Source organism: Stigmatopora argus, chromosome 7 (genome assembly GCF_051989625.1).
Source record: "Stigmatopora argus isolate UIUO_Sarg chromosome 7, RoL_Sarg_1.0, whole genome shotgun sequence".
Taxonomy (NCBI): domain Eukaryota; kingdom Metazoa; phylum Chordata; class Actinopteri; order Syngnathiformes; family Syngnathidae; genus Stigmatopora; species Stigmatopora argus.
In genome coordinates, this window is record NC_135393.1 from 14,126,701 (window position 1) to 14,141,773 (window position 15,073).

Below are 15,073 nucleotides of genomic sequence, written 5' to 3' on the forward strand. Positions count from 1 at the left end.
AGCTCCCTCAGGCAAGTTTAGGATGGGATAGACTGTTAATTGAGCTCCAATGAAACATTTTTCAGCTTTTTTGTTTGTATAGGTGTCTTTGCGTGGGTGTGCAGGTGTAAAATGAAAGTCCTCAAATGTTCTGCTGCCGTTGATTTGGAATTGATAAAATGCTGATTTCATTTGCCAATGCGTGACTTTTTTTTTTAAACGTGCACAAAAATGCGCACGGACCTCATATGGCTCCTAATATATTTTTTTTAATGTACCGGTTGCCATGGTAACACGTATCTCTGGAATCCCATGGCAGCTGTGCAGAGGCACATCACAATCAGTTAGAAAGCAAAAAAATAGGGTTTTACTATGTTAAGTCAGAAAAAACACATTTAAAAAAAGACTTAAGTTGTTTCCAATTCGTGTTTTTTTTTTATTATCATTTTTTGCATTTAAGTGTTGTGCGTCAAACTTTAAAGGATGGTGGTTTTAAATGTATATTGCATATTTCACTGTTTTGGAAGTTATGGTCAAAATGGATTGTTTTAAAATGCATTTTTTAAAATGTTATAAATGACAAAAACACAAACTCAATTTTACAAATAGTCATTACCGTATTTTCACGACTATAAGGCGCACTTAAAAGTCTTAAATTTTCTCCAAAATAGAGAGAGCGCCTTATAATCCAGTGTTCTTTATATATGGAAAAAATGATAAAATATGTCATTGATTGAGGGTGCGCCTTATAATGCGGTGCGCCTTATAGTCGTGAAAATACGGTATTTGCTTTGATTAATGTAGATGTTCTTTCTTAATCATAAATATATTTTTCAAAGATTAAAATCTTTCTTGAAAAGCCTTTTGGCTCCAAAAACATTGGAGATTGCAGTTTTTGTCATTGAATTGCACTTTTCTACTTGTTATGTCTTCTCACAATATTTTAATCAAACTTTAACTTTACGTTTGTACAATATAAAAAAGTACAATGTAACAGCAGAAAATATTGTGTTGCCAACAATCAAACTTGCCATCAAATTTGTGAATTACGACACAAATAGAATAAACCCACTCTAGTTCTTAGTTTCACAATCAATCAGTCAATCAGCGACTTGGATGATTACTTTTCCTGGAAAGCAAAAGATTTCATGGACCCCTATTGAAGATTTAGTCTTAAAAAAAAGAAAAAATCTGTCTTCACGGTTTGGTGGCTGCGTGTGTGCTCGCGTATGTGTGTTTAAATCCAGTGGGCTTTGGAGATCTCCGCCATCCTTTCACCGGAAAAGCCTGAGGGATGACTCGGACCTCCTCCTTGAAAGTGTCTAGTTAGCCAAGCGTTGTGTCGACTCCCTCTTCAGAACACAGAAAGGTTCGGTCACAGTTCGCTGACGCCTTCTTTATTTCTTTCATTTTGCGCTCCTATAAACACTTCGCTTCTTTCATTGCTGGGTTATGTATTTTGCCCTTTGGGAAGATGGTACATATGGTGCACATGGATTTTCAATTTGGGGAAATTGGGGATACACTTGTTATCTTGTTATTTACACACTTTTCCACAGAGCTTTAAAGATTTACAGAATTCGATAGCTCCAAAGTAATATTGATGGAATAAATGAAAGGAGGGCGGAATGAACCAAAACCTTTTACCGAGTGACTGTAAATTTCGGATCATTTCCTCTTGGTTTGGGGAATTTCTGGGATGCTTCTTGTTCATGGGTTGCTTTCTGCTGATTTTTTTTTTGCATTTTCAGGCTTCTTCCTTCCTGTATTTTAATGTTTCTTATTAATTGAGTGTCCATTGAAGGCGCTGTTTTGACTGGGCGAAAGAATGAATGTGACTACGGTTGGGGAAATTGAGCAAAGTGCAGTAGAACAGAAAGGAAACTCAGACCCAAGAAGATAAAAAAGACAGATAACAAATGAAAAAGAATGAAAATAATTACATCTCCATGTGTTTGTTGTAATGTTACTTTTGGCACCAAAGAGTTGTTTATACTTGCCCTTAACCAGCTGTATGTCTTCACGTGGTTCGAGAGAGTGAGCATGATGGTCATCCTGTTGAATTGCATCACTCTTGGAATGTACCAACCCTGCCAGAACATCGACTGCTCCTCCGACCGATGCCAGATTCTGTCGGTAAGATCAACATTTTATTCAATTTGAATAGCTTGTATAGCACAATCCTTTGCTACTACTACCCTACCACCACCACTCCTACTGTTACTGTGTTTTAATCCGGTGCGTTTTATAAATAAAATAAATTTTAAGGGGCCATTCATTGAAGGTGCGCCTTATAATCCACTGCGTCTTATAAATAAAACACATTTTAAGGGGCCGTTTAATAAAGGTGCGCATTATAATCCGGTTCGTTTTATAGCGTGGAAAAGACGGTATTAGGTAAGGGCCACTTTAATACTGCATGGTAAACATTACCACAAATGTGAGCTTACCTCATTATTTGTGAATATAATTAGACACACTGAGCCTAAAGCCTTTTTATTTCCTGGAAACTGACAAGTAATTCACCCAATTACACGAGCACAGCCATTTTGATTTCTATATAGGCAGGTAGTGAGTGGGCTACATGAAACAATTTAGTGGGATGTTTGTAGTGTACTAAACAGTACTAGTTCCATCTTGGTCTTTTGTTATTTATTTTGTTTGATTATCGGATTTGTCTCGTCTTTTACTCTCATGTCAATCAAATCAGTCACATACACACTAAGTCTAAATGTAACAAAATCCTTTGCTGGCGTAGTAATCAGATAAGTCCCCCCGCGTAGACCCCAACCACACTCCCTACAGTCTAATCGAGCATCTAATTAAAAGAAGAACAAATCCAAATAAATCAAAGACACCCTAATGCGTGCTATTGCTGCTCTCAGCAGAAAACTGAAGATCAGCTGCTGCTTCAGTTGTTACCATTGTTTTTGGATTAAAGCCTTGCTAAAGCTTTCGGATCCTTGCTGTCGTCTTTTGTTTTTGTGGCGCTTGAGCTGCAACATAGAAAAAAAAGCGAGTCATCACTTTCCTGGGGGAGATATGTTGCCCTTTTTGTAAATTTTACTGTGTAACCTTGACTTTTCCTGATTAGGACAGGTGAGTAATAGGTATTACTGAACATCCAAACCAATTTAAACATTTTTTATTACAATTTAGTCTGTTTTTGTTAAGTATAAAATATTATTTTTAATTACAACTTTCTTTTTGCAAACACGAAAAACAATTCAACTATAAATAGAATGTGTAGTTCCGTGTAAACAGCCAAGACAATTTCTCAGGACAACCTAACCAAAGTGGTTTTAACCACCAAAACTTTCTAACACAAATTGGATGCAAACTCTATGCTTTTATCGTCTGTGTAAATGTTAGTTTCGGGACTTCACCACCGGTATTCAACTAAACTAGATCACGTGCAGCGGCCATTGACCCAGCACTATTCATTGTCGACTTTTTCCAAGAGGATGTCATTGATCACGGTCGCCGTTGCCCACTAAAGCCACGCTAGTATCGAACGTAAAAGAAGGAATGGGGGTCCGCAACTCTATGGATACAAGTGAGCGGAATTCTATTAACTCCTACTCGACAGCCTCTCTCCCCTGGAGAGACCGATCAATTGGTTGGATGTGTGTGTAATGTGCGTGTGCGCTAACAGGCTTGAGACGTATGGCTGCACGCAGCACCCACTCTTCCACCTTTGGCACGAGTGCGAGGGTGTGTGCGTGTGTGTGTGTGTGTGTGTGTGTGTGTGTGTGTGTGTTGGGGTGGGGGGCTCCTGACAAGTGAGGTGCTCACAGCAACATGAAAACCACATGCTAAGCTGGTGAGTCAAGGCGAGCAGCTTGCAGTGGGCGTCAAAATGAATCACAACTGAAATGTGGTCCTTGCCAGGGTTTTTTTCTTCTAATGGGTATTTTTCCGGCTTTTGGACCTAAAATCTTTATGAAAACTAATCAGCCTTCAATTTCTAGTGATGTACTGTAATGTGATTTCCAAAAGGTCAAAAGGCAATTTAGGTTTTAGACCGTGTTGAAACACTTACATTGAAAAAGTAAAGTTATTTATTAGTACCTGTTACATTCAAAGAAACTATACATGACATTGTCCTCCTTTTTATAACAAAAATATATATATATTTATGTACATTATTTATTTTTCATTATTTTAAACTTTCAAACATGTTTGCTCCTAAGACTGGTCTGCATTTTAATTTCATCGTACATGTTACAATGACAAAGTCAGTTATGTTGCATTTTCATTCATTCATTTTCTGTACCGCTTATCCTCATAACGGTCGTGGGGGGTGCTGGAGTTTATCTCAGCCAACTATGGGCACCCTGAATTGGTGGCCTGCAAATCGTAGGGCTCCAGAAATAATTGTTTTTGTTCAATATTTTCTCTCTTTATGCACAAATGGGTACTTTTAAAAAAATTGAATGTTTTTTAAGCCTTTGATGATGAATATAAGATGTTTTATTGACCTGGCAGGCCTTTGACGCATTCATCTACATCTTCTTCGCCCTGGAAATGGTCATCAAAATGGTGGCGCTGGGAATCTTCGGCCGACGTTGTTACCTTGGCGACACCTGGAACCGCCTAGACTTCTTCATCGTCATGGCCGGGTGAGGAATATAAAATGTTAAGTGTTGTTGTACGTTAAATATCCTACCACAATGTCTAAGATTCAACACCTTTAATTAGGGCCCTAGCAGTGACCATTGTGATATCCACATTGTATCTGTAGAAACTATTATTATTATTGAATTTGACCTTTGATTGAAGAATATAATAGCACAATGACACCATGATTGGCCACCACATTCAGCGAGGCTGATAACAGTGCCCGAGCTAGTAGTTCAACTCATCACATGAGTTTGTTATCCTGCATGCTTTTCTTTGCTTACTTAATGAATGTTTCATCGAGCGTGATGGGTAAAAATAATGACTGCTCTGTGAGAATGGAGGATAGCAATTAAATGCGCATGACAATAATTCCAATCTTCATATTTTATTCAAGAATGCTGTAAAATTAAAACGATACATGGAAAAGCATTGTCAAAATGACTTTACAAGTCGCTACATTCAAAGCTGCCCTCGGTTTCTCTGGAGGCTTATTAAATGAGAAATCAACATTTTAAAATAGATTACTACATTAGCATTATTTCTCTTTGAGTGTTGACCTTTGAGATGCGGCATCAATCCTGTGGCACATTTTAATGATATCTATAGTGCTGGAGAATTTGCAATCAATTGAAAATCAACCACTAATGCCACTTTTATTTGTTTACATCTGGTAATATAATCTTAAAATGATTTCAAAAAGTACTCACATCTAATAGGACACAATAAGTCTTCCAATTTGTATACAAGCAATAATTTAGGGATAATCTTGCCCATTTCCGTAGTGTGCTCCAGAGAGGAATCTGTCCTCGAGAATTTATCCCATTGCTTCGCACATTTAAACGTGTAAATTTGATACTACACAAATGGCTTAAACAAAGTGACAAATGCAATAGTTTAAAGCATTGTGTGTGAGTGGAACAAGGCAGCAGATTTTTATGACACACCATAAAACACAGAACTATAATAAAGGAGTTCCCACTTAATTACTTTGGTAAAATTGACCCCCAAAGTCAGTTTACAAAAAAATTTATATGGTGGAAATTTTCAACATGATCCACAAAGACTCATTGTTCATGTTGGAAATGATGCAGGAAACCTGTCATCTTTGCACAAAACAGCCTTTCAAAGCCATTAATTATTTATTATAGATTGAGACTCCATGTTTTAACAAATTGCAATATTCAAAAATCTAATAGCTTTGATAAACATTGCAACAAGTTAGTTATTCATTTATAGATGACTACAATGGCTTAATTTGATATTCGAGTTCTTTGCGGCATAAGCAAGTTGCTGAAATGAATTAAAGTCAGATATTAGTAAGTCACCTTTTTATATGTAGACAATAATATAGCACGATCCTGTATGGCTTAGTATTTAGCATTCTTGTTTAGGTCACCATAACTTGAGATGTGATAATGAACTGTGTTCTTCCATACAACATCCACATTTTGAATTAATAACAGTGTGTCCGCGCATTTGACCGTGCACATATTCAAATGAAGTAGCGGAATCGTAGGATGACGCGTGGGGTCAATGAGTTAATGGCGACTGTCTAGAAAGATGCTGCCAGTGATTAAATGCTACTCAGCCAAGCAGCATCTGTGCGCTAGTCGTTTTGTGTCAAGCAACTTGACCCCCAATTAGTCCTGTTGTTAATCTTTTACCTCACAAGGTGTTTGCCTCTGACCAGGATTCATGGGAATGATTCACTTACACCAAGTCGCCGGCTCAAAATATAAGTGACCTGTATTAACTGTGATCACTCTTTAGGTTATTCAGAGTTACTGGCACCACACATGGTACAAATCGTTGTCTGTCCATTCTACTGGCATGATCAGATTACACTGAATTAGAAATAAAAGTTTTTCATGGAAATAGAGGAGAGGTTTACTTTCTTTTTGCTTGTCATATGGTTGATATTGTCACAGGATACATAAAACATTTTGCATCCTAAATGATGGGGTTAGGGGTAAGCGTGGGTCCAGGGTCCAGTCCTTTAAATTCCTGGGGGTCCACGTCACGGACACGCTCTCATGGTCTACAAACACCACGGCAGTGGTGAAGAAGGCTCAGACACGACTCCATTTCCTCAGGGTACTTAGGAAGAACAACTTGGGCTCCAATCTTCTGAGAACCTTCTATAGAACCACTGTAGAGAGCATCCTGGCGTACGGCATCACAGTGTGGTACGCTGGAAGCACGGCGGCAGACAAAAAGGCCATGCAGAAAGTGATTAACACTGCCCAGAGGATTGTCGGCTGCTCTCTGCCCTCACTTGAAGACATTGCCAGCCCGCGTTACCTCAGCAGAGCCAAGAACATCATAGGGGACCCTTACCACCCTGGTAACAATCTGTTCCAGCTGCTGCCCTCTGGCAGACGCTATAGGTCCCACAAAGCTCGGACAAATAGGCTTAAGGACAGTTTTTTCCCCACATCCATCAGACATCTAAACTCGCGCTAACATACCACACATTCCCTTCTGCGGCATATGAATAGATGGTTGGTTGGTGATCTGCCTCCTGCTGGCTGACTTGAAGGAAGGTAAGTGGCAGACAGCAAGGTAAGTGTGCGCGGTAATCGTGCACACGAACCAACAACAACGACAAAAATTGTGATAGACAAATGTAAAGTTAGGCACCAAAGAAGAAACATTACCAAGTACGCGCAAAAGCAAATAAAAGGAAATTTGTTAACCGCCCTGTCTTAAACTCGCCAGACAGCAAAGACGGCCTTCATTTGTCTCATTTTAATAACTAATGGATTGGTCTCTATCGTGACCGGACGTTTCGTCGAGAGACGTTTGGTCCCTGGACGTTTGGTCGAGAGACGTTTGGTCCCTGGACGTTTGGTCGACCGGACGTTTGGTCGACCGGACGTTTGGTAGAACGGACGTTTGGTAGAACGGACGTTTGGTCGCCGGGTTCGCTCGCTGTCAAATTATGACAGAGTTTACTGTTGATATTTTGATATTAGATATTTAGATATTAAACTCACTCTCTCTCTCATGATTATAATTTTGAGAGCTGGTTTCAACAGTAACAACCCGGCGACCAAACGTCCGTTCTACCAAACGTCCGCTCTACCAAACGTCCGGTCGACCAAACGTCCGGTCGGCCAAACGTCTGGGGACCAAACGTCCGGGGACCAAATGTCTTTCGACGAAACGTCCAAGTACCGGTCTCTATTAGTAGGTTCCATTGACACAAAATGTGGCTGTTGGGTGCTGACTGCTAATTGACATTTCTGTTTGTTTGTTTGTTGCAATTATGCAGCCATGAAAGGCAAAATGAATAATATGTACAGTATTTGCATATTTGGCTGCCTGAGCCATCTGTTGCCAGATTCACTTCTTTAACAATAATTTTTGCTGACATAAATCACATAAAAATTGGCGTAAAAACATCAGCTATGCATGCTGATGATAAAATGAATATGTTTATTTTTTCTGTGAGGAATATGAATTATATCAAGAGTAAATGTATGCAGATTTGTCAGGATCAAACACATTTGTAAATTGTATTATGACTCCAGTTCAATTCGTGCAGTAAAACGAGGTATGAGTGGAATTATATTATACTCCGTAGTATACAATGACATTACAGTCTTACTTTTTTTTGTAGAACCTGCAATGAAATTGCTGATGCATGCAGGATAAAAATGCTGGCAAATGTTATTACATCAGTAACAACTGAGTTACTATAAAGAATAAAAATAAAATATCGAGTTATTTTGGGGGATTGGATTGATTAATTTATTTTTGTTGGGATTATATGTTAGTTTTTACAATGTACAGAGTATATGAAAATTACAGTATTGATTCATTTCTAATCTGAAGGTAAACGGTGAAGTCACAATAATAAAAGTAATGTTATTTCATATATACTGCATTTAGGGAAAATACCTGGTACTATTTGCAACAGACATTGAAATTGTACAAAATGCATTGAAACATCAGAAATATGTACTCTAACAAAATGTATTCTTTCTTTAAATTATTCTTCAGTCGTCTGATGATTTGTTGTGATATGATAGGGTGCAATTCATGCATTGAATTTAGTTTTCAAAAAAGTTACATTGAAAACATTTCTTCTGGAACTAAGAAAGTTTTAATCCTCAAACAACTAGTGTATGTACATGTTCTTGTTTATTTTTTTCACTTCCTGGTACTTCTTTCTCTTGCCCAAAACCCAAATTGTCAGCGTATCCCCCAGGCTTTGTCGTTACGCTCGAGAAGCCCCTGGGAGAATATTTTGTGGGCCAAATTGTGATGAGGAAAAAGTAAACATGTGAGCAAGAGCAACCCCTTGGGAAGGGAAGGCCTAACTCTCACAAAATAAAGGAATTGTGTTTTTGTAATAAATACTCCTCCTGGTAAAAAGTCACCAAAGATAGTTTGCATGGTTATAATCTCATCATGCTGTGGAAGAAGCTGCGTGGACTATTATTTTGCTTTAAATGGACTCTTATATCGTTTTCTTTAAATTTGGATATGTTGAATAGCTTCTCTTAAAAGGAGATTTCTTCATAGGCCTAATTAGCGTCTAAATGGACGTCTTGCAACATGAGGTGGGATTTTAGTTCTCCAACTTGAGCCATGTGACATTTAGACTACCAGAATAGAGTTAACAACAAAGTGTTTAAGAGTTGTAAAACACAGCCTGTCAATGCAGTGAAATGCTCATTACGTGAGAATAGAAACTTGGGGGAGTTTTGGGGTGGCTGCAGAACTCTTTTTTTGGCCTGGTGTTAAAAACATTCAGTCAAATTGTAATTTTCTCTTATCAGCTGCAGTAAAATTTAAGTTAATAAACATGTTTTATTGGAATTAATTTAAATCTAAAAATGTAAAGTTTCATCGCACCAAATGCAATGAAAATGTTGATCAACCGAATTTCAGTGAAAATGCTATGAAGTGTTTTTTTTTTTTAAACCGTAACATTTCTAATCTTTTTTCACAACATTCAAACATAGGTGAAGAAATGTGTTTGCTGCAGTTCTTGTATTCGTGAGGAGGAATTGAAGTTATATGGTGTAAATACTTGGCAGAAATGACGCATATTGTAAAAGTCAACCTTCCTTGTATAGTCGTATACGGTTAAAGCGTCACTAGTAGATACACGGTGAACTCCAACCTCATTTTTTACACTCCGGGAACTTCTCATCGAGGGGTGTCACCTCAGATGTTGCGATCACCGTCATACATCTGACCTGGTATTTTAAATCTTGAACCATGAAAACATTCTTTCACCTTGAACTTCTCCAGTCTTGTAAAAAAAAAAAAGTTCAAGGCAGGCTATTTTGACATTTTTATCCAGGAAACGTCTCCTTTTCCTTTCCGCCTCATCAGAAGCTTCCTGTGGAACGCATTTCCCTCTCTTTTTAATTTCTTCATGCTCTATGAGTTTTTGACATCTTGACACTCAACCGCCACGCGAACCAAGCATTGTTCTTCTCCTTCATGCATGTAAGCCCCCGCTCTCGTCTCCTACTCTGTAATTAACTCCAAAACCCACTTTATTTCACTTCATTGGCGAGCTCAATAATCTAGAAGGCTTATCCCATTTCACCTGGTAGTACCCTGTCTTTTCACCTGGTGCCAAACTGATAGAAATGGAAAATTAGTGTGAAGAACATTTAAATTTAATTTCATTTGACACAGCATAATCAATATGAAATGCTTGAAAAATACTGAATATGTAGTAAAATGTGGCTTTTGCATCTTCTTCCCGTGCTTGTGTGGTTATTCCGGTTTCAAAAGATCCAAAAAATGACTTAAAACAATTAAAGTGTTCTATTGTGTGTTTCTTTCAGAATGGTGGAGTATTCGCTCGACTTGCAGAACCTCAACTTCACGGCGATTAGAACTGTTCGAGTGCTGCGACCGCTCAAAGCTATAAACAGAGTGCCAAGTGAGTTGGAATTCTTCATTGCAAATGTTTACTTTAACACCAAAGACAGGAAAATACAAGACCACTCAGTTGTTTGTTATGTTAAGTTCTCAATTCCATTTGAAACAAGATCTCCTTTTGGCACTACTTACAGCCAAGGTAAATTGTATACACGTGTAGAGGTGGAAAGGAAAAAATAATTAGTTGCAAAAGCGTTTGGGTGACACCGTTTTGATCCTTTTATCTTTTTTTCATTTGAATCTGATTTTGGATAAAACTTTATAACCTGGTTTCCTTGACATTTTTAGTCTCTACCGCCTAAACATTTATTATACTTTCGTTTTGGCCTATTTGCTTTCCCTTGGCATTTCTACGTTTTTAAACATTCTTTCATAATATTGTTCTTTAAATATACTCTTTTGAACCTTATTTTTTTTAATGGTTGAACTTACTTGGCGGATTTATTTTCAAAGATCTTAGAGCTGATATTGACAATTTGTTGTCTGGCTGCAAGTCTCAGTGAAAATGAGTTGTGTTGAAGTATAATATGCATCAATCGTTTCTATCATTTGGGAGTCATGATGAGGGAATTGAATGGTATGTTGATATACATCTTAATATAAACTTCTGCACGTGTTACATTAAAACATTGCTTGGAAATCTAAGTGTTGGCAATGTGTTTAACTTATTAGCATGAAATTAAGAAATTGCCTATCATTAAAAAACACTAAGATTTTTTTTCCCCCATTGTTCCTATAATGACTAACTTGTAGCATTTTTGTATATTAGAATAAATGAATGAATGCCTTTAGCATTGTCATTGCACAATTGTGCAACGATTTTGACGCGCTCTTTACAGTTCAAATAAAATGAATAGTGAAGTGCAAGTAGTCAAGCTGATTTGGACAATATGGAGGTTTTGTCTTGCATGTGGGGAAAAAGTTTCATCATTTTTTGGTATCGCAGCCCTAGGAGCCTTTTAGACCTGTTCTGACCTCAATGCCAGTGTCATTCTATTTTGATGTCCAGTGCAGGTCTGGATTTGCAGTCTTTTGCCCTCGGCAGATGGGAATGACAAGTTTTGTTATTTGTGTTGGTCGACACAACGCGGACAGACACATTTGAGTGCATTTTTCACTGTTGGGGCATAACAACTAACTAGTCTTAGCAGCCTGTGAGAACTCAGCCTCACACGCCCTCTAAATGTGACTTGCTGCATACTGCTAATTCTTGAAATGTGTAACAAAACACCAGTTTGTTTAAGTGAGAAGTTAGTTGTGATGTCTGCCAAATGAGCAGCAAGGCCCCATGGCCTCGCAGTGACTAAAAATCAAATGTTATTGTAATGTCTTTGAATGACGCTAAGAATGACTGCCATTGTGTCCCTAATTACCGAATCCAACCAAAACAGCAGACTCCCTGTGTCTTTTACGCAATTAGTACTTCTTTGTGTGATTCTACTGGTGATAGACTTTCCTAATAAATATTATGTTGTGAAGTGAAATAGCTTCAAGGAAAGAATTTCTAATTCAGTGTTCATCTAATCCACATCAAATTGTATCATTTCTACCTCATAAGGGTTTTCATCAGGCTGACAGTGACACTCAAAGCTTCTAGTCAGATTGCTTTTATTCTTAATGTTTTTTAATAAGCAGATGGCTTTTATTCGTCAGTCAGCGTCAGACAGAGGTGAGTTTTAGCAACATGTTCTGGCGCTTGGATTATTATGGCCGTTTCTGATTAATGCACCTAAAACTGTTCCGAAATGACAGTTTGACAACATTGAAAAACATGAAAACAAAAAAAGCATATTTTTTTCAGTAGATTGACTTCATAGACTAATGCAAGGTTTGTTTATTGTTGATATATGGGCAAGTTTTGATCCTTGAAAGTCTAATTTTAAAGTTTTAAATTCATTTTAAAGAAAGTTAAAATGTCAATATCGATTTTTGTTATATTTATATTTTTTGATATTTTACATTTTTCATCAATTAGATTCCTATTGGCAACAATAACTTTGGAACCGATGTATCTTAAAATGTATGTTTTATTTTTTTTAGATGATTTTTCAGAATTCCTTACATTTCATCTCAATGGATATGCCCCTTTTATTTCCACATGGTTTCCAACAATATCTTTGCACCATTAGCACATTAAATGAGGATTTTAAAACATGGTACACTGAGCTGCCAAAATCTATTTGACTGCTCTTTATGTCTTGGCTAAATAAAAAAGCAATCGTTCCATTTATTCTGGGCGATTTAACACAGATCTCATCTCAAGGATAATTCAATCTCAGCCCTGCACATAGCAGCAGGTGTGGCAGGACCAATAGGGGCCCGAGCGTTATCATAAACATTGAGCACTGCAGGATTAAGAATAATGTGCGCTCACTCAGCCAGTCATCTAATGGGCACGCTAATGGGAGCTGGCCGACACCAGTTCCCAGCGGCGAAGGTTGACGTGCAATTGGATCGTGTTGTTTGTCCACTTCTGGTTTGCTTTGCTTATTCCGTTTATTCACTTCAACGCTTTCATATAAAACAGAGATTTATAAGAGTTTAAAATTAGTTGTAATTTTACGTGTATGTATACATAACCGTATAAGGCCAAACATATCATATTTGACACATTAATTTTGAGCAATGTGATGTTTTTTACCTTGATGAAAACTGATGTATCTTATAAAATGTGATAGAAATTATAATTGATTTTTTTTAATTTTTGTGTTCAGGGGACCAATCAAGGCTCAGAGTTTAAATAACTTTAATTTGCTGGCTTTAAATGGCCTATTAGTATTTTGTTAATTGCAAATAATATAATTTTGCATTGGCATTTAAACACGTTTTGCTGTTTTAGAGTTTGCATGCTCTTTTTGTTCCCAAAAACAAGGATCGTGAATCACTTGTGAAGATAAGCACAATGCATGCAACTATTTTAATTTTATTTAATTTCAAAGAGTGTCAATTAGAAAACAATCATTGCTTGGCTACTTGCACAAGCGTGTAAATACATGACTCATATCACTCATCACGTGTTTAAATTAAACTCTCCCAAGATAATCTCATCTATGATTCGATCTTAAATCACTCTAATATTAAATTCAACCTTCTGCCGCCTATTCACATTTAAAAGCTTTCATCATTTGGTCCCTAGTGGTCACCGTGTTCCCATTAGCTCCGATTAGTCAGCTAAATGCTAAATGTATCTGATTATGGTGCACAAGGAAGCTGCTTTGGTTTCCCTGGAGGATCTTGGATGCAAAGTAATAGACCTTGGGATCACAATTAGTGAGGTGATTAGACATTGATCAGATAATTATGTTAATATGGGACTTGAATGGGAATGCAAACCAATAGACTCATTCAAACGTTGCTATTTTAGGCTAATGGGAAATCGGATGCATCAGAAATGAGGATAATCAATCTATTTAGCATATTTGGTTTGAATTTAGTTGCAATTGGCCAAAATCTCTTTCAGGTCTTTTTTGACCATTTACTCCTGGTAGAATTAGATTTGAAACCTAGCTGTGGAAAATTAAAATTTCAGAATATTACAGGGTGAATACTGATTACTAAAGTTAACTCACTGCCAATAGAGATTGCTTTAAACAAACTAACAGATCAGATGACTATATTTCTATTGCTAGGTAAAAATGGCCTTACGGGACTGGAAGACCTAAGAGGACACAAAACTATTGTGCTTCAAATTCAGTCACAATTGGACTAATTCATTTGGGAATAAGCCAATTGTGGTTGCTTTATAATCACAATTACAGATTCCTAATCGTTTTTGGTCGTCGCACCCTGAGACTGCATTCTTTTGACTGTTAAAGGCTGCGTACTCATGATAGGCGTGTGTGTTATTCCATGTATAGGCATGCGCATCTTGGTCAACCTGCTGCTGGACACGCTGCCCATGCTGGGTAACGTGCTGCTGCTTTGCTTCTTCGTTTTCTTCATCTTCGGCATCATCGGCGTACAATTGTGGGCAGGGCTGCTGAGAAACCGCTGCTACCCACAGGAGAATTTCACTCGGTGAGCGTTTGTGTGTGTGTGAGAGCGGCTGTGCCCCAACAGGAGGTGGGTTCATGTCGTTGAAAGAAAACTAATCATTCCACAAGATGGTCAAAGCATTGCCATGGCAACCAATTTGGAGCTACCGTTCATGTGATGATGTGAGCAATTCTATATATAAACTGATGCACGATATTGGGCGTGTGTTAGTATGTATCGGAATCCCTGACCAATAGTCTTTCAAATTTTGCCAGTTAATAGAATCATAAAAATGCAAATTACTTTCATTTTAGTGTCATGAATAAGTTAAGTACGTGCACTTTGAATTTGGTAGAAAATTGACAAGATCAGAATTTGTGTTTGAAAGAGCCTGTGGAAAACAATCAAGCTGATCGACATTGCGACCGGAAGTTTCGTCGACGGACAATTCGTCGCCGGGCACTTCGTCGACCGGACATTTCGTCGACGGACAATTCGTCGCGGGCTAGGGGATAGTGGTTAAAGTTAGTGGTTAGAATTAGGGTTAGGGGATAATGTTTAAGGTTAGTGGTTAGATTTAGGTTTA

General features: G+C 37.7%; 1 protein-coding gene across 2 annotated transcripts in view; it reads left to right on the forward strand.

Annotated features, from left to right (window-relative positions):
• The window catches only part of cacna1ib (calcium voltage-gated channel subunit alpha1 Ib), a 68,537-nt gene that overhangs the window by 18,830 nt on the left and 34,634 nt on the right, over positions 1–15,073 (forward strand). For both annotated transcript variants that reach the window (XM_077605153.1, XM_077605152.1), the window contains exons 3-6: positions 2,003–2,115; positions 4,468–4,601; positions 10,416–10,513; positions 14,370–14,529. In XM_077605153.1, the coding sequence (XP_077461279.1) occupies positions 2,003–2,115; positions 4,468–4,601; positions 10,416–10,513; positions 14,370–14,529 (505 nt within the window). The remainder of the gene's footprint in view (positions 1–2,002; positions 2,116–4,467; positions 4,602–10,415; positions 10,514–14,369; positions 14,530–15,073) is intronic.